The 27,632-nt window shown below is 35.6% G+C and overlaps 1 protein-coding gene across 1 annotated transcript in view; it reads right to left on the bottom strand.

Moving 5' to 3' along the window:
* Positions 1–27,632, bottom strand: part of KCNH7 (potassium voltage-gated channel subfamily H member 7) — a 567,074-nt gene that overhangs the window by 14,198 nt on the left and 525,244 nt on the right. Inside the window, exons 7-9 of the mRNA XM_078146161.1 lie at positions 27,191–27,345; positions 26,946–27,031; positions 13,692–13,891 (exon numbers count right to left, since the gene is read on the bottom strand). Coding sequence (XP_078002287.1) covers positions 13,692–13,891; positions 26,946–27,031; positions 27,191–27,345 — 441 coding nt within the window. The remainder of the gene's footprint in view (positions 1–13,691; positions 13,892–26,945; positions 27,032–27,190; positions 27,346–27,632) is intronic.

Raw genomic sequence — 27,632 nt, 5'->3', positions numbered from 1 at the left:
AGTGGAGTTATTATAATCATCATCAACAGCTTTATGGTCAGCATGGCAGAGAGAAGAGGATGGGAAGAGTCAGAAGACCTGGGTTTGAATCCCGACTCTGCTAGCTGAGTAATACTGCAAATCAATCTGATTTTTGCTCTTATTTGTTGTCTTTTTTTTTTGCCCTTAAATGCCCTTGGGGTTACTTTGCTTAGCTGAATGTCTTGTCAATGTTCTTTAAAACTGATTTTTTACTCCAATGCTTCTCTTTCCATATAAGATAGCATTCTTTGTTTTCATCCATCATCTTTCTTCATGCGATTTTACAAATGATTTTATATTGTAACAGCAGTTGCGTTGATCCCCATTTATCTCTAGTTGGTAAGTCATGCCTTTTCTGACTTAGTCACTTTCTGAACTCCTTTGGTCTCCTTGTGACAAATAGTATCTCTGGTTAACTTTCTATGTAAAGTTATCACAGTCAATATTGATGTTATTTTAGTTATCCCTCCCCTATTTTTGATTATCAGTTACTTATCAGTACTTTCATGTACTGTACCTTCCAGTGATACAAGCCTTCTTAGCAGTCTTTGTGTTGTTTCTTGCACAAGACACTCCACCTCCTATCATGAGCTGTCCCTCATGCCTGGAATTCTTACACACTGGCATCTGAGTCCTCACTTCTCTGAATTCCTTGAAATCTCAGCTATAATTCCACCTTCCTCAAGAAGGCTTTCTCAATTCCCTTTAAAGCTAGAGGTTTTCCTAAGTGATTGTCTCCTTTATATAGTTCTTTGCATGTTATTTCCTGCATTAAATTATGACTTCCTTGAGTTGGTGGGGTTTTTTTTTTGCTTTTCTTTTTATCACCATATTTAGCATAGTACCTGACACACAGTCATTCTTTAATGAATACTTCTTGACTTGACTTGTTTAAAGAGTTCAGGATTAAGGTGTTTCTGTTGTACGTAATACCTTTTTTGCTGTAATTATGCTTTCTTGTTTTTCGGTAATTTTGATCTTAGCTCTAATGTGTATATGGTCTGATTGTACACAAAACTGATCCAGGGAAAACTCTCACATTAAAAAAAGGTCTTTTTTTGTCTTAAAATGTAACCGATTTTTAAAATTTTATTTGGTGTTCAGCATGTCTAATGCTCACCAATTTTTTTTTTCAGAAGAACAGTTCATGCTATAAAGGTCTTAGCCTTGTCTTTTGCCTCTCTCATTGCTTTTTTCCTGCACTATCCTTTCTCATACATTTTTCCTCATCTTGAACTTTTCACACTTTTTCATTAAAGTCATCAAGGTATCAATGCATGTTGATTTAATTTGGAGGGCCTCATCAAGTTCTTTGTAGAATTTCTCTCTCATTCTTAGCAAAGCAACCAATGCTGGTTGATAAGCTACAGTTATTTTTTCAAATTATTATATTAATATTGCTATAAATGATGATTAAATGTTTTGTGAAATGTTTCTTGCCTTTAGGGGTATGATAAAACTCTAACTTCTTCATGTTCTTTTTTTGATTCTCCAGTGAGTAACTATGAGCCATCTTTCCCTTCAGCTACAAATTTCACCTTTTTAAAATGTAACTTTTATTTTAATTTTTCAATTAACAAGCATTGATTTTCTCTCCCTGTCACTCCCTCTCTCCACCTGGAAAAAAAAAAACACAACCCAAAACCTTATAACAAATATGGATTGTCAAACAAAACCATCCCCACATTGGTCATTTCTATAAATACATGCACCTGGGGTCTATCACCTGTTTGTCAGGAGGTTGGTAACATGGTTCATTATAGATTCTTATTCTTAGTGATTAGAATTTTTGAGTCATTCAAATTTGTCTTTACAATATCACTAGTGTGTAAATTGTTCTCCTGGTTCTTCACTTTCCTCTTTTTTTCTGGTTTCCTTTATAGCAAAAGGTGAAGATTAATGATTCAGGTCTTCTAGCAATTTTTCTACTTAGGATCATTAGTCATTAGGGTCAGTTTAACCACTAATTGCCTCAATTGCTTGCACTTATCTGAAGAAGAGGAAGGTTTAGACAACCGAAATGAGTTGTGGGAAGAATGTCTGCTGTTAGATAATTTTCAATTATCCTTCCAGAAATGGGTTGTAGGAATTAATCCAGGATTATATAGAGAAAGGGGAGAAGAAAGGTGTAATAAACTACAGGATATTTGTAACTATATAATGAGACAACATAGCAGTAATAATTACTTAAAATGCTACTACCCCTTATTTAAGGAGAGCTTTTCAAAATATTTTCACCCTCTGAAAATGCTATGTTAAGTGATGAGGGTAAAACTGATTACTTTTTTGGGGGGCAGGGGAATGGGTGTGGGTAGGATGGGGAGGATGGAGTGAGGAGTCCAAGATCACAAAATAAATCAGGGGAAAGTTAAAAAAGAAATGTAGGTCTCCAGATTGCTTTCTATTGCACTGCTCAAAATGATTCTCAGAATGGCTTTTTGAAATCTCACAACATTACAGTGGAGACAAAATATTGTGATTTTTCATGAAGACACACAAAGGTCAGGGAGTAGGAAGGAAGCCTATCATTGGTACCAGTTTGTATTCATCAAGTTGGGAATACTGAGGGATCTACATGCTGGGACATTTCTGAGGAGAGTTAATAAGGCAGTTGACTTACAAAGATGACTGTTGCATGAGCAAGTTATCCAATCCATAAGAAAAAACAATTAGTAGTTTTATTTCCTTTCTGTAAGTATAGTACATGCTATAAATCTATTACCGTATTTGATCCAGAATTTGGTTTATCCTAATATCCTGTCATCATCATTATCAACTACATACTCATTGAGTTATCTTGCATTTAATTATTTGTTGATATCATACCTGCCAGTAAAAATAAGTTTTGTGAGGATAACGACAGTTATTGTTGTTGTTGTTGTTGTTTTGGCTTTGGCTTTGTGTCTCCCAGTGACCAGCCCAATACTGAGTCCAAGTAGGTACTAACAAATGTTTGTTGAATTAAATATTTTTTATATATGCAAGGCATTGAATTAAGTGCAATGATACAATTGCATAGAAATAAATACCTCTACATACTCAGGGATATATTTATGTCACTTCTACTGACCACATGCCCATCTTTCAATGGATATGTGATTTCTTCCCTCTAAAGATGCAGATCACAACCCTGCCATGCCTAACCATTCCATGTCACACTTACTCTAGTCCAGGGGTGAAGAACCTGTGGCTTCCAGGCTACATGTGGCCTTTTACTTCAATTAATGTGGCCTCTAGGCCTCAGGTTCCCCACCCCTAACTTAGTCCTTCCATAAGTTCCCCACAAGTGGCCACTCATTGAACTTGAGATCTTACTAGAATGCTTCTCAGAAGTAGCTACATGGTGCAGTGGATAGTTCTGGGTCTCGAGTCAGGAAGACATGAGTTCAAAGACGGCCTCAGAGACTTACTAGCTGTGTGGCCTTAGGCAAGTCACTTAACCTCTGTTTCCCTCGGTTTCTTCTAGTGTAAAATGGGGATAGAAAAAGTACCTACCTCCCAGGGTTGTTGTGAGGATCAAATGAATTGATATGTACAAAGCACTTAGCATAGTGCTTAGCATACAGTGAGTACTAATAAATGCTTGTTTCCTTCCTTCATTCTTGACCGTTTCAAGGATGCATGGAACAAGGATACAAGGATTGTGTGGAACAAGGATACAAGATTGCATGGAACATGCAATCTGAAACTGCATAATATGTCCCTTGCTATACACAAAATAAATGGAATTCCACTGCGAGAGAATGGTCAAGAAGTTCATGGACTTTTTCATGCATTTAATTTACATCATTTCCCCTTGCTGCTCGATATTATCAAGGGGAGTCTTGAATCTGTAACAATGCTTTTAAAAAGGTTGGCAGAGCCAGGGGCATGACCTGAAATCTAGAGTGGTAAGTTATTCATTTCTATATGCATCTTTATGTTTCTATAAATTCTTTGAGAGCAGGGATTATTTCTTTCCAGAATGTCTGGCACAGAGTAGGTGCTCATTAAATGTTTTTGATTGATTGATTATAAAGTCTCAGTGACACTTTATATGGATATGATTAAAGAAGACTTATGTGTGTCCAATGATCTTCTCCTCATGAGTACATCTAGAAGATTTTTTGAATTGGCCCTTTCCATTATTCTCATAGTGTCTTATAGTTGGAAGGGATTTAAATAATTATTAACCTCCTACCCAGTGTAAGAATTTATTTCCTCCACAACATCCTGGACAATTTGTCTTAATTCAGAAGAATGGTCTTAATTCTGATTGTTTCACACCAGGCTTTTGCAACAGTCTGTGAAAATGCCCAGAGACAGGAGACAGATTGCCTTGTGTGACAAATAGCAAGGAGGACAGTGTCACTGGATTGGAGATTATGTGGAGAGGGTAAAGCATAAGAAGACTAGATAGTGAATTTTTGGCTTCTCCAATAGAGGCTTTTTGGCAGCCATGGAGATTCCAGAATACTGTTGTGAATTTGTACTGAATTGAGAAGTGTGTAGATAAGGGAGGGACAAAATAAATTACCCAAGGGCATTATACAGGTTGATGTCATAGAATTAAGTAATTTGACATGGCTTGGGAAATGGTGGGAAATAATGACAGCTGATTGATGAGTCTGGCCTAGGGCCATGAGAAAAGCAATGTTTTATTTAGGGTAAGATGCTGGGCTGTTTAGGGGGGTAGTAAGAAAGCCATGCCAACAATGAGAGATTTGGCCAACAAAGGTCTAGCTAGAAACCAAATCAAAGGATGTTCTTTAAGTATATACAATATGGAAAGAACTACTGATTATACATTGTTCTTTCTGGCCACATTCCTACACATATGCAGCACTCTCAGGAGGAATGGAAATAGTAGCATCTTTAAACAAGGACAAATACCGAGTTATTTGAATTTTGAGAGAAATTTGTGATTTTTATCAATGTGGGTACTCCAACAGTTGAACTGACATGATCCATTTCAACAAGTATTTATTAAGCACCTATTGTGGGCAAAGCTTATCTCTAAGTGCTGAGCATACAGAGGAAAAATGAATCTCTCAAGTCCTTGGGGTTTACATTCTACTGAGGTTGGTGGTGGTGGGGGGATAGGATATAACAAGTACATAGATAAATATATCCAAGATAATTTTATGAGAAGAGAGGAGAGTAAATGTGTGTCTGTGTGTCTGAAGGGAGGCCATTGGAAAAGCTTCAAGCAGGAGGTGGACCCTGAGATGCCTTGAAGGAGGCTAGGGATTCCAAGAGCTAGAGGGGAAAAGATTGGCAGTTCATGCAAAAGCATAAAATTAGAGCTGGATTGTTCACTGTGGGCAACAGCACATTGGTTAATTTGGCTAGACCACAAGAGGAAGGAAAACATTATGAAATAAATCTAACACACATTGTTACCCTTCCACCTCTTCTCACTTAGTGTGATTTTCTTCTTTTTTTTTTTCATATATTTTCTCCATAGGAGAGTTACACTATATACAAGCAAATTTGAATGCTATGGAATACTGAGAGGCACCCAGAACTTGGAGCTAGAAAGACATGGCTTTCAATCCCACTTCTAATACCTTTCTAGCTATGTGATCCTGGGCAAATCACTTTCTTTCTCTCAGACTAAAATGGAGCTACCAAAACCTACAGTTAAGTACAGGATACACAGGGTTATTGTAAGGCTCTAGTGAGATAATGTACACAAAGGGCTTTGTACAGTGGATAGAGAGCTGGGCCTGGAATCAGGAAGATTCAGCTTCATGAGCTCAAATCTGGCCTCAGACACTTACTAGAAGTATGACCCTGGGCAAGTCACTTAACCCTGTTTTCCTCAGTTTCTTCCTCCATAAAGTGAGCTAGAGAAGGAAATGGCAAACCACTCTGGTATCTTTGCTAAGAAAAAAATAACTGATTGAAAACAACATATATAGTTATATCTGTACAACGGCTAATGAGAGATTCTCTTCCGCGTAAATTCTATTCCAACATTTCTTTATGCTTTGGAGATGATGTTGGCTTTTAGAAAGCTTTCACCCCAGGTCATTAACCCTAATGAACCCTATGAAACAGTAAAGGTTTTGAAGAAAGGCCAACCAGACGGACTACCTCTACTGTCAGAGGGACAACTTAAACTAAGTTTTGGATGTTAATTGATAGAAAGTTGGTCATTAGATGATGGTTTATTTTGGCTACAGCATCCCATGAAACTAGCTCCTATACGTGGAGGGACTGCAATCTTCCTTGGTGGAGGAAGTGCTCACACTGATCCTTTGGAGCACTGAGGTAAAGTTGTTCGGTTGTTTTTTCATCGTGACTGACTCTTCATGACCCCATTTGGGGTTTTCTTGGCAAAGAATCTGAAATAGTTTGCCATTTCCTTCTCCAGTTCATTTTACAGATGAGGAAACTGGGGCAAATAGGGTTAAGTGACTTGCCCAAGGCACTGCTAGTAAGTGTCTGAGGACACATTTGAACTTAGGAAGTTGAGTCTATCTACTGCTACCTATCTGCTCATTGAAGTAAAGAGATGATACACATTACAATCTAACCATACCTGATCTTCTTGTATGATTCTTTTCTTTTATTCATTTCTGTTGTGCGTTCTCAAAAATTTTTTACATATCTTATTTTTGCATTATATAGTTACAGATTACTCCATTTCCTGAGATGTCTATGGTAACAAAGTAAAAACAATTAAGTAAAACTAATAATACTTTACCTGAAATACTTTATCTGAAACTAATAATACTTTATCTGAAAGTATATGCAACATCCCACATTTCTAGCATTCCCCTACCCACTGCTCAGTTTAAAAAAAAAATAACAGATAACTATTTCTCTTCCTTCTCCTACTTGGGAAAAAAAGAAAAAAACAAATTTCTTGTAATAAATATGTATGTATAGTCAAGCAAAACAAATTCCTTCAGTGCTTGTATATAAACAATGTGTATTTTTTTCTATGGTATCCCACAGATCCTTCTTAGGGGGTCTATACAATATGCTGGGGACTTTGCTGGAGGCCTCTGGACTTTACATGGGCCTCTTGCTCTTGCTCTGTTATTGACACATTTCCCCCCCCCCCCCCGTACCATCTCTCGGATTGTATCTTTTACGTCATTTATTCTACATAATTTTTCATTAGTAACATCTTGCTGCCTGCTCACACCCACCATGTGCCCATCTTCGTTGACTTTTGGGGGCCCTCTATTTTAATTTTCAGCAGACTGATATCAATCATACAGCAGTTCTACAGCATCACCAGAAGAATATTGTTAAAAAGGCTGAACTTGGAGAAATATTTGATTAATTTTTTAAGAAACCTCCACTTACTCTTGGCATCTTCCTCAGGGATTAGCTTGTGGCTTTGCACACAATAGGCATTTAAAAACTCTTAAACTGAACTAAAGAACAAAGAATTTTCTTGTTATATTGGCTTGGTTACTACTTCCATTGAGCTTTGTTCTGCAGAAAATTGTTCACTTTTTATCTCTACTAAATTACTTTGATATTAACCACAGGCCTTTGAGTATTTTGGATTAGATCATGTGAAAAATTATTTTTGCCAAAAAAATACTTAAAAAAAGTGAATACATAAAAAGTGAAGCAAGGTAGTTTTTCCTCCATCTAATCGTTTAGCTATACTTGTCCACAGCTTACCTTGATTAGAATGTAATCCTAAACTAAGTTGGTTACTAATGGGTCCCATGTCTATAAAGTAATTCAAGACTGTACTTCTTCCAGGGCAATGTGGTGTAGTGGAAAGGACACCGGATTTGGAGTGAGAGGCCCTGGGTTCAAATCCTAAGTCTTCCACTTATTGTGCCATCTTGGACAAGCCACCAAGTCTATCTGAGCCTCAGTTTCCTCATTTGTAAAAGAAAAGGGTTGGAATAGATCTGAGGTCCTTTCTAGTATCCTTAATGTTAAATTAAAACTTAAATGGTTAATCCTGTGAATAAATAGTTTTGTGTAACTCCACCTGAGCATTTTCTTCATTTTAACGAACTAAACAAAACTTTTTGATAATTTTTATTTTAGTGGCACTACAGGGAGATAATTCTTAATCACAATTTACAAATAGAGAAAGAAAGCACAGAAACCTGTGGCTATATTGTGAAAACTATATTTTTAAAGTTATCATTTACTTTTTTTTTCTGGTGGTAACTTTTAAGTTTCATTTGTTTGCCACCACTAGAATTTGTTCTTAGCTTGGAAACTGCTAAAGAGCATTGGTCATCATTTTATACAGCATGCAGCATAGAGCCAGTTGCAGATGGGCACTGAATTAATATTTTTGACAATGACAATGATGATGATGATGGTGAGAATGACTTGTTGAAGGTGACTTAGTGAGTACATCTTTGACCTAAAATTGCTCTAGGTCTATAATGTTTGAAATTTTCTTACTTTGTGTCAGAATAGTCCAGATCGTATTAATTGTTCTCTTCTTTAAAATGGCTAAGATGTTTTTGAAACATTCAATGGAAGTGTCTCAGTTTAGACGACCCAGGCCAGGAAAATATCGTCTTAAGCAACAGGTGTCCTACTACTGTTATCCTAGTAGACAATGGGTACATGAGACTCTGAGTAAACAAAAGATCTTTGATAAGGGTAAACTCATGGTAATAATTTTGCTGTGTGCTTCCCATAAAGCCAGACAATTCCTGTGAATTGGTGTAGTGGAAAACTGTAGACACCTCCTGGAGCGGTGGATAATTAGGATGATAGGCTTGTAATCAGGTGGATGTGGCTTCAAATGCTGCCTCTGGCACTTATTAGTTGTATGATGTCACATGATTTTTATATTCTTTTATGTGCACTCCCCAGAAAGTATCTAAGTTATAGACTGGTTGTGATCTCCTTTGTTGAAAAGAGTTGGCCCACTGTGAATGCTTCATGCCAACAAAATCACAGATCCTTCTTGGTGTATGGTAAAACCATGTTTTTTTTTTTTTTTGGTTTGTTTTGGTTTTTTAATATCCAGTGTGTCCTGAAGAGGTAGCTCTTTCCCATAAGAAAAAAAAAAGAATTCATGGCTCATATTGGCCAACATATACAAATTTTGCCCTTTGTTCTTTCCATTTAGTGTGTTACTGATTTGAGGTGAGATGCTTCAAGCATATATCTATTGCTTCAGCAAATGAAAAACATTCTGTATACTATACTTCATAGGACAAAATGCTATCTGTAACCATTAATTAAAAAAAAATTCAGAGAGCACTGGAGTACAATGAATCTCTTTCTTCTCACTCCAATATATCAAGGATCTATGATCTCATAGGTGTGGGAACTCTCCCCCAAAAGTGGATCTTGACCCTTCCATACCTTAGCAGATAGTCTTCATGAATTGTTATGGCAAACACATTTTCTATTAATCAGCATCTCTGCACTTAGCTAGGTGGGTTCTCAGATGGCATATATACCTGTTGCCAGGCTAATATACTAAGCTTTACCATCATAGTAGAACTAGCCAGGGCTTGAGTCCCATTAGCATGGCTTTTGTGAATCCCAGGTTACTTCCAAACCATCATAAGAAATTAATGATAGCTAACTGGCCATGACTGAAAGATTTTTGCCATTCTCTGTCAGCCCACTTACACAGCCCCAGGACCAGTGTAGATCTGGGAATACTGGTCCAGCACACATGAAGTCCTTTTAATGAGTTGTGTGCAGAGAACTGGAATAAACACATCTTTGATTGGATAAGGTTAGACCAAGTATGAATGATAGGGTCAAAGGTATCACTGGATGCCATCCTGATTCAGGAGAAAACAGAAACAGTCATTGAAGTAAAATCGAGTTAGAGGCCTAGTAGACTCTTCTAGAAGATCTCACAAATCTCAAGAAATCATGAGAAATTTTGAAAAATGAATACCCACCACTTATAAATTCTTTTATTTAATTCAACCAGTTTTGCTGGCAAAAAAAGCAAATTCAGATACAGCTTTTTGAAAAGTTGGCTGTGGTTTTATAACAACTCAACTAATTAAAAACTTCTGTTGTATTCATTTCGAGAAAACTATTATTTTATGAGATAGAATCTACTCTATGGAGCCAACAAAACAATTAGGGAAGGATTTGTTTTTCCTCTATCTAAAATGTAGGGTTGGCCAGGGCTATTATGTTATCTAGTAAGGCTCCCTAATCGGTTGAGGGTAATTATAAATGATGTGGGAATGACACCGAGTAACAAAAGATTTAACATAACCAATGGTTTCAATCCTAGCATTTTGGGAGGCTAGTATTAATATCAGTCGGTAAAGGTTGTTCTCAGAGTTTTTTAGACCAAATCTCTGGGAGGCCATTCTTTGACTTGACTCAGGACAGTCCTTTGAACTAGTCTCAGAGTTCCAAAAATGTCTTCTAATTTGAGAAACACTCAGTTATTCAGATTGCTTGGTGGGGGGAAAGAATGTCCCAGAACAGATTTGGAGATATGGGTGACTGGTCATAAATCCTGGGTAACCTTGAGCCAAACATAAAAACCCTCATGATCTGTGCCAGAATCCTGATGCAATTTTCAATATCAGCTCTAGGCTTCAATCATCTGGCTGTGTTGGCTCTGATGCCTGGATCACAAAAAGGAGCTTATTGAATTACTAATATCCCCTGGTTATGGAGTTGGATACTAACAATTGTTTACAGGATAACTTTATAGGACATTATAGGAGTGGTCCCTTAAATAAGTAAGGGATCTTACAGGAGGAGAAAGGAGACCCTATTATATTATTCAATATTTCCTCCATCTTTTTTTGTTAATTGCTATACAATCAAAAGTTTTGGCATGAAAGACTGTTTCAGACCAATTAAATATGTACATAGTATGGTTAACAAGCCATAACATACTATAGTTAGAAATCTCATGCTTCTCTTAGATATGGTCTAGAAACCAGCTTTTCTGAAAGGTTTTATGAGAAATTATGATCAAAGTTATGCTTAAATGAAGTAATATGGAATGTCCTTGTAGAAATAAGAATATTACTCATGGACTATAAAAGTATTAAACCCTTTAAATTTAAATTATGTTACTGTCTCACTCAATTTAAATTAAGTAATTCTCACAAGTCATTTTAACAGCCTACATACTATTTCAGAAGAAATTCTCTCCTTTTATTCTTTCCAATAAATATAATAATAATGTAGGTTTTTAAACAAGTATTTTTGCTTATTATGTTTAATAACCAAGTATATGACATCAGATGTTTCAGAATTTGCTAATGAATCTCATATTATTATTTTTACTCACTTGGCAGTCACAAGATGAACAAGGAAGACACTGTGTACAAATAGGAAGTTCGTGCAAGGTCAAGCTCTCAAAACCACATGCAAATCTCCTAAGCACATGGTTTAGAGCTCACACAGCCCACCAGCAGGTTATATAGGCATGCAGATGATAGAAAAGAAAAGTGCCTACATAAGGAAAATACAGGATGACCAGAGAGAGTGAGAGAGAGAGAGAGAGAGAGAGAGAGAGAGAGAGAGAGAGAGAGAGAGAGAGACATTTCTTCATGACAGCTATCTAATGCAAACCGTATACACGTGACTTTTTGTTGAATGTGTGTGTGTGTGCGTGTGTGTGTGTGTGTGTGTGTGTGTGTGTGTGAGGGAAGGCAGAGTACAGAAATGTGATTTGTGTTGGGGAGTAATAAACTGTTTAAATTTATTTTTAGCTTAAGCAATTCCTTTAAGAATGTCTATTTTTCTACCTTGTCCCCGTGCTTATCTCCCACAGATTTTTATTTTGTGTTGCCTACCACTCCATCATGCAAAAAAAGGTTAAAACTGAAATTTGAAAGCATTAAACAAGCTCTAAGCCTGACAGATAACATGGATATTCTCCACATTTTACACGAGAATTAAATTATATATAAATACCTCCTGCTCTTACCGGTGGGTGTTGTGATTCCATGTATTAAGGTGTGAAGCAGACAGGAAAGAGATAAATCTTTCATAAGTACATCATCAATTAGGCAAGTGGTATATAAACCATAGTCATAGGTAATAGATTCAAACAATGAAAAGTAAATAGTCACAAAAGTAGACTTGTGCTCACAAAATGGTCACAACATCAGAATTGTATAGGGAGAAGAAATGATACCATAAGTGTTTTTTTTTCTTTTTTTTTAAAAACTATTGTTGTGCAATGAACTAGCAGTATGGAAAGCAATCTTGTGATACAGATTTTAGTTAAAATACATCATCATACTGCTTGATCCTACACAGCAGAAAGCCCCCAGTACTTTCTGAATGATGAAAACTTGGTTAAACAATAAACTCTCACTGAAATAGAGAACATCAATCGATTCAGGAACACTCTTTCAAGTGATATTAAGATGTTCCCTTAGCAGTGAGATCCATTCATCAAAAAGCGAATGAATTCTTCACAGAGAGCTTATGGGATTATTGGAAATAACTCAGAACACAAAAGATGTCTTAGATGAAATATATTAATTAATATCCATAAGGACAACTTCGTTTTTTTCTAAAAATTAAAGTGTTTTATGAATAACAGTGGCCTTATTTCAGATTAATATAGATTGCATCCAGCTGTGAGGAATTTATTCGCACATAAATGGAAGATTCTTGCAAATTAGGTAATACTTCCAACTGTTTTCTGTACCTGGACTGATAAAAATCTTTGCTCTTTCCCTGAGGATATTTATTTCTATTAAGCTTCCAGATCTCTGAGCAACTGGCCATCCAGGAAGCATAAACTTGTTGATTTGAATAAGTATGACTGTCATTGTAAATATAAGTGATTTCCTTTTTGGAAGGACATTTAGAAACAATGACTACTTTTAGAATAGTGGCCATGTTAGATGATCACTTAATTCTGGTCATTTTATTATAGTTGGATAGGATGCCATAGACAACGGCTCAGTAGATGACTTATTTAAGTGATCAGTCAGTCCAAATAGCAAAGTCAAATGAATATCAGCATCATATCTTGCAATGTTCTTCTAATAAAAGCAAAAGCTTATTGAGGTAGCATATATTTAATTGTGTTTTCCTTTGAGCAGTGGTACAATAAGAAGTGGGCTATGTCAAGTTATTATTTTGTGTGCTTTGGTTAAAAGGAATGAAAGAATCCCATACTTCTGCTTGAAAGAAAAGATTCATTAAACTGGGTAGGTATGATAATAAGGGCACATAAGTTAATTGCTTACCAGCACTGAAAAAAAAAAAGAAAATTGTACTTAAAGGAAATATTAAACTTCCCATCACAGAATGCATATGAAATGCCTATGGATCCTAATGTTTGGCATGCGTTCCCCAAACATCCTACCTTTTAAAGTTTGGTAACTTTAATTCTTAATGAGGACTCATTTATTCTGGCCTTACCCAAACCTGATAATGTCCACTTGCCAAATCTTAATTTATATTGGCCCAGCTCTTTCTTGGGTTGCTGGATCCTATCTAGAACACTGAAAGCCTGAAGAAGGAATCCCTAGTACATAAAGTTATATCAGTTTGCATCATGTTATAATGCCTTTGCCACACAATATAACTAGATATAGCACCATGCAATGCCATGAATTAAGAATGAGAAACTATCTCCGGGGTAGAAAATAAATATTTGAGAGAGGAAAAAACAAAAAGCGGGAGGGGGGGGTGTTTCAAGCTGGTGAAACTTTAAAAAAAATTTAGCTGTAGACTGCAATGATGAATGTTTCACTTTTGAAAACAGAGCTACATACCATATTCATGTCAATGCCATTGGTGTAAGTCCAAGCATGTTGGAAATATTCTTCAAGCCGCTGCCGCAGAGGGTTAGGAATTTGGTGAAAGCGAATGAATTCTTTTACTCGCAGCATCTGCATGTGGTACCTGGCGGTTCCTGAGTACAGTCTTTGGATAATTGCAGATACATTCCCAAAAATGCTTGCATACATTAGTGCTGGATTAGATAAAAAACAAAGTTAGAATCACTCACTTGTGAACATGTCAGATATTACCAGCACTTTGAATGATGTAGGCTGGTTTTGGCCTTCTCAGGAAGACCTTGGATATTTGCTACAGACTCTTTGAAGAAAACAATCAAAACATCAACCAATTTTCCTTTAAATTATAGGATTTGAATAGTAATCTCTAGAAGAAATGTAGTCAGTCCTCATCAAACTTTTAAATGGAAGATTTTTCCTTTAGCTATGTGTCTATTGAAAACCCACCCATACCATTTACAATGTAAAACCTGCCAGCAGCAAATAGTATGACAATAATGATACAGTTCTAGTGGGCTAGAATCCAAATACACTACTATCTTTATAATTAGAAAATTGCTTTCATCAGATATTTCAGACATGCCATCAAGAAAATATCACCGGGTAAAAATCATGCTTTGGGATGTTTAAAACACTCTGGACTTTTAATTGTGCTGCAAACACCACCTCACCCCCACCTCCAATACACCCATATTAAACAAACAAAAAGCAAAACGTAATACCCACCCTCCTTTCTTTTTTTCTATCTACCCTTTCCAAAAAGAATTCTTATAATCTTGAAAATTTCACGGAAATATTTTGAAGACTTAGTACTTGCTATACAAATGATTAGTAATGATATATAATTTTTGCTCAATAATTTTGAGAAAGTCAATAGCCTCCTTAAATATGAATCCACTATTAACTGAGTTTGCATCTGGCATCTGGGTCTATTGAAATGTTTTAAGACATTGCTGCATGAGAAACAGAATTAATCTTTGGCTTTGGACATTAATCATGTTTTATTCCTGCGAAGAACAAGAATGATGATGTTTTTTCTTTCATTGGGAAAAAAAAACCTATAAAGATATTTCTTACTCTGATATCCCATTTAAGATGCAGTTTTCATCTTGAACTACCATACTAATAACTTCAACATATTTCTTATGTAAATACAAGCCTTCACATGTTTTCTAACTTAGTTATTGTTTGTAGGCAATGTTAAAACAAAATTTGGTACTTCAAATTAAAATCTTTAAGAGTAGGCTAGGCATATGAGAGGAGAGTTAACTGTTTTTCAGGTCAGTAGGGTTCTTAAACACAATGGAGCAATGCTGCATATGTAGGGAGAGTGCTGGTGGTGGTAGAAAACCAGAATAGGAATAATTAAATAGTATAGAATGTTTCAAGGACTTATCCAATTAATCAATTCCCCCCCCTTCAACTCATGTTTTAAAAACTGTGTGTTTTTTAAAAATCATTTTGATGGCAGGTTTTAAACAAAATTCATATTTATCCGGTTCAAACAGAATAATGTACACAAGATATTGTGTGTGTGTATGTATATGTGTGTGTGTGTGTGTATGATTTATTTCTACTACTACTACTACTACTACTACTACTACTACTACTACTACTACTACTACTACAACTACAACATCAAAATGTTCTTTCTTCTTGGGTTCTCGTTTTCCTCTCTCCAAAGTTAGGTATGACATCTGAATAGCAGGAAAGTTGCTTGACTGCTGTAAATGGCAACTAGCTGTAACATCTCAAAAGAGAACTTTTGTTTGGTTCTATTTGAAGGGAATGAAGGCTGAAATAACATTCAGATGCTAGAGATGGTAGGTATGGTGGACAAAGCCCATTTTAGTGTGTTATCAGCCAGGAAAATATGATAACAATGACAACTGGGACACATTTTTCTCCTTAAGGGAAGGAAGTTAAGAAGAACATTTGTGAATAAACAAAGCATTGGGCTGTAAGGACAAGGCAGCCTAACAAAACAGCTTGCTTTATGCCTTAGGTGCCTTAGGAGCCACTTATGTATGTGGCTCATCCTAGGCAATACTCTAGAAAAGAGGAATATTCTAGAAGGTATCAGCCAAGAATTTACTTAGTCAAGATTAATCAATACTCCAGAAGTTCCTAGCCAAGAACTTACTTAATGAAGATTAAGTTAGGTTGATTCAATTAAGTTTTCAATAAAAATGACATCATTGTACATCAAAGAAAAAGTTGAAAAAATACTTTATTTCATTTCAAGTAAACATTATATTTATGGCTTTTTATTGCCATCAGATCGAAGCAAACTGTTAAAAGTTTGGGTCACAAACAAATGTTTCACACCCATCGATAACATGACAAAAATCTAAATTAAGAGGAATAGGTATGTCAATCCCTAAAATACCTACAAAAAATAATCTGTGAAAGGAGAATCTATCTTTATGACTTAAAAAATGCAATAAGAATTCTTACCCAAATAATATTAATTTCTCTCTCTTTAGATAGAGCAAAATGAAAAGGAGCTACTTAGTATTTTAAAGGCTGTAAACTGGAATAAGCAAAAAAATGTTGACTTTAATTGATCTGTTTTAGCCAACTTATAGTAATGCAGAGAGTGTGGAGCCATGAAAAGAAAAGAGTTGAGCTCAAATCCTTACTCTGCCATTCAGTAGCTACGAAAATTTGGACAATTCACTTAACCTTGTTGAGATTTTTCCTCATCAAATGGGGTAAGTGATGTATTACTTATTCCATAAGGTGGTTGTGATGAAAGCACTTTGTAAATTGTAAGGAACTATATAAATGTATCATCAACATTATTATATATGAAGAATAAGTAAGTTGGTATATTGTGTCCATATTGTCAATTAAAATAAATATTTAAAGATCTTTGAAGAGCAATCCCTTCCACAGTCTTCCAGGCAACCTGTACTTGCTGATATATCTAAGACCACAGAGTTGCTTTCTTATGGAAGGCATATGACTTTTTGAACAACCTACATGCATATACATCCAGAAAATATCTTACTCTAATGACTCATCATGGTGTGGTAGTAACCCTGGTTTTTGAAGGCTGTGCCAGTGGAGCACAAGTTCTATCAGGCAAGTTCTACCAGTCTTGAGAGGAATTAAACATGACCCCTATTTTTCAAGCTACCTAAATCTGATGACAGTTATTACCTATAGGCTGTCTACTAGGTGATGAATTCTTAGACCATGGCAATGCATGCAAGAAAATAAAATACAAAATGATACTCGGTCCTTGTAGACTTTTTTTTTTTTTACTTCTCAGTGATCATCGCATAGTAGAGGAAAAGGGGACAGAGGGTGCTAGGAAACACAGTTTTTAGACCATCTCTAAACATTAACTTAACTTGATGTTCTAATTGTGAGCTCCTTAGCCAATGACCAACAATCTGACATATTACTGCAGGAGCCAAATTGTATCAAATTATGTTTTTGCTTTTAATGAAATCAGAAGGTATAATCAGATAGCAGTTAAATGTAATGATAGTTCACAGGTTATTTTTAGAAAGATTAATACAGGAATTGACGGAGCTGGTTTTATGGTCCAAAATCAAGAAAGACCACTTCATGGTAAATGTGCCCATCTCATTTACAGTGTCCAGAGAGGGCATGCAGATCATTTCGGCTTTTGGGCTTAGCTCTGTCACAGTGGATGAAATGATAAAGACAATCTATGAAGAATTCCTAATTAAATCCATATGTACTTTAATATATGGTGACTTTAATATAAAAGTGGACATAGGGGAAGAAGGTGGAAAATGTGTAGGAAGCTATATCAAAAATCTCTCAATGCCTTCAAGATTGTAGTACTTCCAGAATTGGTATGGGATTGTAGGATTGTTGAAACAGTTAGTGTGTTACAAGCTGGTGAAAGTTGTATGGACCTACAGCTTTTGTTGAATTTATTATTAAAACCTTAGATTACTTTGAGACAAATATAGGAAAGTTTGTAAAATAAACAACTTTTAAAGAATTCTGACCAATGGAATCAATGATCAGCCATGATTTCATAGGTCTGATAATGAAGAATGCTATCAACTACTTGATAGAAAGTTGATTGAGAACATATGTATTATGAGACACATTTTTTGAAAATAACCAATATGGAGATATTTTTCTGCTTGACTATGCAAATTTGTTATAAAGGTTTAATTTTTTCCCCCCATTTGGTGGGGGAGGGAAGTAGGACACAGAGAAAAAACATCTTAAATGAAAAAAATAAAATTCAATTAAAAACTTTATTTTAAATTATTACTCTTTTATTATGTATTCAAAAAAACTTAAGCCCTAAGAAATATTTATTTTAAAATGAACATGGTGTCCTGAAAGTTTACTGTAATTTTAAGCTACTAAAGTTTTAAACTGCACTGAATCTTGGGATACACTCTATGTTCTTTCTCTAAATGTAAAAGTCCATACATTAAGAAAAGCAAGTGACAAATAATTATGGAATCACAGACTGTTAAAATTGGAAGAGACCTCAATGGCCATCTAATCCAATCTATACCTTCTTAAAAAGGAATCCCCACTACAGTGTAACTGGCAAATAGTTATGCAAACTCTGTTTCAAGAATTCCATAAAGGAGGAACTCACGACCTCCTGAGGTTAGGAAGTTGTGGGGTTTTTTTTCTTCACCAAGTCTAAATTTGTCTGTCCTTCCAGTTTTGTCCTTGGTGGACAAAAATGAGCAAGTGTATTCCCTCTTCTTGATGGTAACCCTTCAAATAATTGAAGGGTTATTTTTTTTTTGTTGGAGGGAGGGTTCTCTCTGAGTTCTTCTCTTCAGCCTGAACATACTCATTTCTTTCAGTGGACCCTATGATGACAAAGACTCAAGGTCCTTCACTACCATGGCTGCCCTTCTTTGTATTGTCTTTAATTTGTCCACATTTCATCTAAACCTTGGTGCCTGGAGCTGAACCTAATATTCAAGAGGTGTTCTAACGAGGGAGAAGTGTATCAGAACCATTACTTTCTTATTTCTGGAAGTTACATTTTTAAAAATTTGACTCAAGATTAAATTAGTTTTATTAATCAGCCGTATCATGATTCTGAGTCCTATTGAGTTTTCAGTCCTTTAAATCCCCAAATGTTTTTCAGTTAAACAGCTGTTTTACTTTGTTTCCCTCATTTTGCATATGTGAAGCTGATTTTTTGAACCTAAGCTTATGGCTTTACATTTAACCCTATTTATTTTAATCTTATTAGACTTAGCCCAATACTTTTGCCAGTCAGAATTTGAAGGCAGAGATGGGATTCTGACTCTGTTATTGTGCTGTAACTGTTCCTCCAAGATTTATGTCATCTGCAGATTTAATAAGCATCTCATGTATTACTTTTTTCACAGGGCTAAGTGTAGATCCCCAGAGCACTCCATTGGAGACCTAAGCTAAGCTGATATATCACCATTAGTAACTACTCTTTGGGTTCTGCCAAAGTTTTCAATTCACACTGTGACTACTATTGACAGTTCTCCCCTCCCCCCCCCCACAGAAATAGCATGAAAAATTTTGTCAAATGTCTTGGTAAAATCTAAGTAATTTAAATCTATAGCTTTTTTCTGATATACCAGTTAACAAATGCTAAAAAAGGATATGAAGTTAGCATTACCTGTTCTTGATGAAAGCATACTGACTCTTTGCAACTACCACTCCCAATAACTATCTTTTTAATGATTCATTTTAGAATCTGTCAGTTTATCATTGCTTCATCTACTCTAAGCAGTGGTCTTTTCCCTTTGTTGATTCTCCTCCTTTGCCCAATATGTATTAAATGACTCATTTTTGTCCTTGGCTTTTTAAAACCAGCCTTAGCATATTCTAATGTTTAGCACTCAATGGTTTTCATATATTATCATCCCTCATTTTTTGTATTCCTCTCCGTTATGTTCACTTCTTTCTACTTTCTGTCTCTTTAAAAGTGTCTTTTAAAAAATATCTTAAAAAAATCAAAAAACAAACCTAAATTGATTAGTGTATTCCCTATGGATCCCTTCTGGAATAACTTTCCATGTAGAATTTTAGCCCATGGAATCCTACCTTTACCTAAATCCTTTGATCTCAAAAATTAGAATAAAGTCCAAGTCTAAGTCCAGCTTTCACCTCCTTCTTAATCACAAACTCCATAAGGGAGTGGTTATCCTCTTCTCTCCTCAATCCCCACCAAAGTTCTTGCCATTTCTACCTCAAAAATGGCTTTATCTTGTTAGTAGGAATCAGATCCAAAACAGAATTTCCCTCTGTTGGAAAAAGATGAAATTATCAATAAAGTTAAGAAGGTATTAGTTACTATGCTTTGGCAGAGGGAATTCCAGGAGACCAGGAAAATTGAAGACCCCTCTCTACCCTTATCACTATTATCCCATGACTTTGTACTAGGCCTGTGATCTATTTACCATACTCTTTGTTTTCTCTTCCCATCCAAGACATTTATAGTACAGATCAGTAATAAAACAACTTATTTTTTTCTTCCATTAAGTTTTGGGTCTTGGATTTCCTTATGAGTATTTTAGAGCTATTCCTCACACCATTCCCACCAATATCACTTTTTACCTATCCTGTTTCTTTTGAATGAAGCATATATATTCACAATCTTATTCTAGTAATGCATTGAATTTCTTCATGCCTCAGTGGCACCTATATAGTCAAATTTACCTCCTCATATTAGGATCTGTATTTTATGTTTCTTGTCACCTAAACTTGGGGAACCTGTATATAGATATTACTTTACCATTGGTTCCTTCCCTAGACTTTTGTGAAATTATGGGTACCTCGACTGCTATTCTTCCTTTGGTCTCTTAGTGACTATGCCTAGACTACTGACTCTTTCTTTCAAACTTTTTAGTTTAAGCACTTTCTAATTGAATTTGCAAGATATAAAGTAAATACATACTTGCCAGTCTTTGTTAAATAAACTCCATCCCGATAGGGAATCTATCATTATGGTACAGGTTAAAATCAAGGTTTGGAAATTCAAATCCTATTTTCAGATACCATCTTAGTTGTAGCTGTTCTTTCCCAAATTCCCGATTTTTTTTCCTTTCCCTTCCCTTCCTTTCAATAGGCAACAGTGAGGAAAATATTATCTGAGTCATTACGATCTTCAGTTTCTTAGCCAAGACTTTATAACTTACGAGAATGCTTTCTAGGTTCCTTCTGGAAGCATTGTTTGTGTCCACATGAATCATGAGAACTGTTTTGACAAGTCATTGGAGGACCTTTGTTACATCTTAGATATATGACCACAGAAGATAATATATCCTCACCAGTTTTGTTCCCAAATCTTCATATAACTATAGTATCTCTGAAGAAGGATTTACCAACCACCACTACTATGTTTCTCTTCTTCCTCCAACTCTTACTGGATGATCTCTTGCTTGATAGCTTTTGTGTTTTTCCTCTGTCAATCTTTGGAGGTCAGGCAGCTGCTTCTTCTTCAGAGTAGCCAGGTCTCTCCTCTTCAGAAATCTCAAATTAGAGTGTTTTTTTTTAAAGCTCCAAATGTACAATTGATCTTGTCTTCCTTTTGTCCTCTGGATGACATTCTTCCAGCTTTTCTTTAACCTCCTGACAGAAGTCAAATTTGTCCTCAACCACTTAATATCCTTTTTTCCCCATTGAAGCCTCACTTCAGGTTTCTTTTCAGGAATATTTCCTTGTCCCTGATTACTAAGAGTCTGAAAATAATTCCTTGAGTCCCTTCACTTTCTCTTCTAGGATGGAAACCAATCTATACTTTGAACGTAACAGTTACTTAAGACAGTGGCAGAAATTTAAATATTACACATGGAATGCCAGGAACTGCACAATTCTATCTGCTTTCCATACTGATTTAGATTCTGGACCTTGTTTTTTGAGTTGTTTATAAGTGTTTGTATCTCTTCCTAAATATCTCCTTAATTCCTCTATAGACTTTTGTCACCACTTAACAACTTGATAGCCAAAACTAACTTTCCTTCTTCTCAACAATACCTAGACAACTGTAACGCTAGCATTTTTTCCTCCTCTCATTAGCTTTGTATTCAATAATTTGTTTTGCTTACCAATTCATGTATTTGCTTTATTTACCTTTTCTGACTTTTGTGGGTCAGGATACTAACAGAATTGGGGATACATGAGTTAACATTTTTCCTCCCCAATCCCACAACACCAGCTAAGAATACAGTGAGCAAAGAAACTATGTTGTAGTCTTGGGGAAGCTTGAATTTGACTTTGCTTCCAGATGGATTGATCTGGAATCCAACTCTGGGCCCTTTAGGCAAGAAGAATATAAATGCAGTTTCTCATTGGCAACTGCTATTAATTTCTTTGCTGAAGGCTTTTACTTGCTTGCATTTTCATGAACTGCTTACATCTGAGGATATATTTCCTTGCTGTGTGCTATTACTATAACTTCTCTTTAACTGCCTTGGGAACTGCTTTTACCTGGGAGTATATGTATTTTTTTATTAGACAGATTGTTGGTTTGAACCTTTAGATTCTGAGTGATCCACTGTGGCACACAGAACCACTACACCTATTTATCTTACCTAGCTTTGCCAATGACCTGCTCTTCCTTCTTGAGTTCTCCTCTTCAGTTCTTAACTACTCTTTTTTTTGCTTTCAGAATGAGCCTTACTTTATATTAAGTTCTTCTCCACCTTCAGTCGAAGTTGTTCTCATATAACTTATCACTAAGTTGAGCCAGACTTCTGCTCAAATTCAATCTCTGGCCTTTTTTACAAGGTTCTAAATCCCTCAAAATCGCTTTTATATTTTTTTCCTACTCATTTGGCTCTAGTTCTTCTCTCTTCTCCTAAAACCTTTTCCCATAGAAGGCAGAAGGCTTTTTTTGTTTTTGATCATAGCAGTGAGTCTTGGATTTGGAAACAGAGGAATTAAATTTGAATCCCATCTCTCTCACTAGTTGTATGACTTTAGGAACTCACATCATCTGTGGGCTTCAGTTTCATCTGAAAATGAAGGCTTGCCTTAGATGACCTCAAAGTCTCTTCCAGCTCTACATCCTATGAGCCTGTGATCCACTATATTTGGGCTTTGTTATAGTCCCCAAAGTAGCACATGAAGAAGGAAAATTTAATTCAGTTAAATACCACAGGAACAAAAATGAGGAGAGCAGCTAGATCAAACTAAGTACACAAAAAGGAATGAACACAGTTTTTAGGGGATCAAAGGAATAACTTTCCTGATTATCTAAAGAAGGGAAAGATACTGAACAATCATTTTGGGGAAACTATAGATGTTATTATTGAAAAGATATGATCAATTTAGCAATAACTACTGATTCATATGCCTATTTTCTCATCTCTACAAAATATATGAGAATAATTTACATATGTTTCATGGGCACCCTTGAATATAATGTGAGAAGGGAATACACAGGTTGTTATAAACCATATGTATAGCAGACTATATATAATTGACAGACGTGTATATAGAGGGTATAAGATTCCACTGTGCTTATTTGTTTAAAAAAAAGATTTGGTAAAACAAAGTCAAGATTAAAGGCTCTTCTTTAACAAGCTACCACTTTTGCTTATGTTAGAAAAGATTGCAAAGGATTCCTCATTATATGCAACAACGTAAATATGTTTGGTGATATTTTGATTATTAGTATCAATTGAGGCATAAAACAAGGAAATATATACCATACAATGATGCTTTTTGTTATGGAGTATGTCCATAGGTGTATCTAATTGGGAGACTTCCTGACCATCTGGTCAAAGCAATCAAACTCTGGAACATTGCAGAATCTCCTAAGTGAGCATCATAACCACTCAAATGATACTGGACTAACTAGCCAAATAGGAAAACTTAAGTGGATGAAAATGTAATTCAGCTGGATTTGCTGCTTGTAGAGTTGGTCTAGTAGCGTAAATAGGTTGGATAATATGAAAGAATAATGAATGAGGCCTAGAATTGAATAAGACATAGACAGTGGGCTGGATTGTGTTTGGAAAATTCCATAGAGTTTTTGATGACTGCAAATTTCTTTCTGAAACAAATGCTCTTTTTAAATATCAATATTCTGTTGGTGAAGGCAACTAATAATAGAATATTGGAGATACATGGTGGGCACAAGTATAGATTATTATCAGCAATGAATTGCAACCAAAAAACAGAGCAATATATATCACCAAAGGGATATATGACTGGAAAAGGAGATGGGCCATCTGTATAATACAGAAAGAATCAAGGTAAACAAATGGACTACCTGTGTGCTGCACTGGTACCTATGTAATGACAAGAGAACCAGAGGGAATTTCAGTAGACTGATCATGGAGTATATATAGGAGGGCTAATATATAAGAGTCACACAGGGTGAAAGGACATGGATGATTTATTTTTTCGTTGTTGGAAGGAATACCCACATTGATAAGATTATAGATCCACTGGAATGTTTAACTGGAGAAGAGCAAAGCACTTTGAAAATGTTTATTAAATGCATACTAAGCAGCAAAGGGGATATAAAAATAAACCAGACGCAACCATTGGCCTTGAAAGCAGTTTATAACCCAGCAGGGGAGAGAAAATACCAATAACTATAAAACAAAATAGAATATTGTAGGTCTATAAGGATTATAAAGTGCTATGAGAGTTCAAACAGATTAGATTTCCCAGCTGGAATGAAGGGTTAGAATAGGGAAGGATTCATTGAAGACATCACTACAACTGGACTTTTGAGGAAGGTTTAAATTTCAACAGGAGGAAATGGGGGGATCTAGGCATCAGAAACAATTTGACCAAGAGTGCTAACCAGAAAGTAAAGAGTTACAGTGAAGAATCCAATTTGGCTTATGAATAGAATATATGAAAGGAAATAGTTCAAAATAATCTTGGAAAAGTAGTCTAGTACAACATTACAGAAGGCATTGAATGATAAAATAAAAAGTTTGGACAATTCAGTACACAGTGGGGAATCACTAACTGTTTTTGGACAAAGGAGTAACATGATCAGAGGGTGAAGAATTGATTAGATTTGGGAGACACTATAGGCAGGGAGATTTGTTAGGGGAGAAGTAATATCAATTCTCTACTTATTCTAATGTTTTATTTATTTATCATTAATAAGGATAGAGTAGAGAGGCAGCATTCCTTAGTAGACAGAGAATGCCTTGGATCCAGGAAAACCTGAGGTTAAGTTTCACCTCTGGCTCATACTGGCTGTGGGAAACTGGATAAACCACTTCACCTAGTGCTCTAGGGAATTCTATAAAATAATAAGTTGCAGAGAAAGTTCAGGTCTGCATTGATAGAATGAATTTCCTCTCCTGGGATTTCCCTTTTCCAATGAAATCATAGGTCTGGTCTTTAGATGACCCTAAAGAGTTTGGTTCATCAAAAATGATTATAAAGCCTCAAATATTTGGCTGATTAAAAAAATATCACAAACATAATTTATTATTGAGACAATTATTTATCAAGGCAGCTAAGTGGTACAGTGGATAGAATGCTGGGCCTAGAGTCAGGACGATGTGAGTTCAAATTTGGCCTTAAACATTTACTAATGGTATGATTCTGGGCAAGTAACTTAACCTCTGTTTGCCTTAGTATTCCAAATTGTAAAATGGAGATAATAATAGAACCTATATGCTAGGGTTGTTGTGAGGATCAAAGGAGATAATATTTGTAAAGTGCTTAGCTCAGTGCCTGGTCCATAGAAAGTACTGTATAAATGTTGTTGTTATTGCTATCATCATCCTCATCTTCACCCTTATCATCATCATCATCACCATCATGTGGCTAACCCCTCAATTCTCAATATTTCTTTTCAATCTAAGTGATAGTTCCTAATAAGGACAACGGCTATTTCTTGGTTGCTCGGTCTGCCCCAAACATTGACTTTGTTTTTCTATTTATACTAAAGCCTTTAAAATGTTAAGCCGCTCCTATTACTCTTCAATGGTCTGAAGCAAGGGCAAATATTTAGAGGAAAGATAGGGATACATACTTCAAGCAAGTCAGAATATAAATAAACTGTGTTTAATAATTGCTTTTTTTATAGTGCTTTGAATAAACACATCCTGTTCTTTGTTAATACTGATTTGATTAATGCTTGTGTTCCCTTGATAACTTTACTTTATATGACTATGGAGAGGACAAACCCCAGCACTTTATATTTTTTTTACATCTTCATTTTAGAAAAAGTGGGTTCTAATTCAAGGCAGCCAGTCCCTTTGGAATTTCTTTACAAGGCACGTAATCAGTTAAAGACAAAGTCCTTGCTCTTTCCACTCTTCTCTGGGTATTATGCCTGTATTTTACATATGCCATTTCAAGTAGTAGCTGGCATAAGTTTATGTTTATTGATATACTCCATAGGATTGGGGGAAAGAAAGTTTGCTGTGAGAGAAACCACTTCTTTAGGAATGCTTGCTTGGCTTTGGGAGCAGGATCAATAGTTATTTAAAGGCAATTTTATTTAGTTATGCAAATGTCCAAATGTTCAAGGTTGAAAACACACACATATATATTGATATATGAAATGTATCTTAAATAAATTGGTCAATAAACTGGGGAAAAAACACATTTAGAATAAACTGGACTTGTAGAAGCACTTTTCAAAATTCAATATTTTAAAAATTGAAAGTAAGTGTTTGAGTTTAGTTGGCAATCTAAAGTTGACACTTTTAAACTACTCTCTTGTAGCAACACTACACCTTTAGTGGTTCTGAAATGTAAACTTAGAGGATTTTTCACCTCAAAGGATGCTAAAGTAGTTCAAAACTGATGGCTATCATGTTAGCCCACTGCAATTATAGTTTTCCCCACTTTCCTACTCTCAACATCCTAGTGCAGTGGCACAAGTAGATGACCCATTAATGCCTAAGGAAAAAGTCTTACATCTCTGCAAAAATGGAATCATGAGATTGTCTTGCATTCATGCAAGCCTCTACCTGAGAAGGAAATACTTCCTGAAAAAAAAGTCTCTAGTAGCAATAAAGAACACCATATAAAACTATTCCATTCCAGAATCCTAAAAATAATGTAATTCCAGCTTTATTCTGGTGGTATGCTTAGATTCTAATAACCTTTAATTGTTTTTTATAGTGCCTGCTTTGGAATAAACCAGATCCCATAAAACAAAACATCTGATATTCCATTATGCCCACAATTTTCCTCACTTATCTTTCTCCCCTCCCTTTATTGGCAACAGACTTATCCTAGAATTGTCAATGTATTTATTCTGTTTGGTAATCAGACAGAAGTTTTACTTACAGCCAATCAACATGACACAAATGGAAAAGATTTTCTCCGAATTGGTGTTAGGAGACACATTCCCGAATCCTACACTTGTTAAACTGCTGAAGGTAAAGTAAAGTGCTGTAACGTATTTGTCTTTAATGGATGGTCCAGAGCTTGCATCACTTTGATTGTAACGTTTTCCAATTTGTTGTCCTAAGGTATCCAACCATCCAATTTTGTCAATCAGGTAAGGCCTTTCTACATTGCCAATGGCATACCAAATACAAGCCAGCCAATGTGCAATTAGCGCAAATATGCACATGAGAAGCATGAGAACAGCAGCACCATATTCAGAATATCGGTCCAATTTCCGTGCCACTCTCACCAATCGCAGAAGCCTAGCTGTCTTCAAAAGGCCAATTAATGTTGTGGTCTGCAGAAACAAATATGCAACATCAGAAAGTGTTACTACTCAGGAGGAGGCATGTTCTCAAATCCAAGTTTAAAAAAAATGCTTTCAAGTGCAAGATCAAATTATAACAGTGAGTTTTAATTAAATATTCATTTCATTTCTTTAATAAGGTCCTGAACCACCACATTGTGAGTTAAGTTGCAAAGAGACAATTTGCTGCACAGCAAAGAAAGGACATTCTAAGAACTGGTTATGTTGGATACTATGCTTTACATTTTAGACTTCAATTGATAGACTTTAGTCCTATA

The sequence above is a fragment of the Phascolarctos cinereus genome, unplaced genomic scaffold (genome assembly GCF_003287225.1).
Source record: "Phascolarctos cinereus isolate Bilbo 61053 unplaced genomic scaffold, phaCin_HiC Scaffold_726;HRSCAF=1367, whole genome shotgun sequence".
Lineage (NCBI taxonomy): Eukaryota > Metazoa > Chordata > Mammalia > Diprotodontia > Phascolarctidae > Phascolarctos > Phascolarctos cinereus.
Note: the sequence above shows the minus strand (reverse complement) of the source record. Positions and strands in the feature narration are given on the sequence as shown.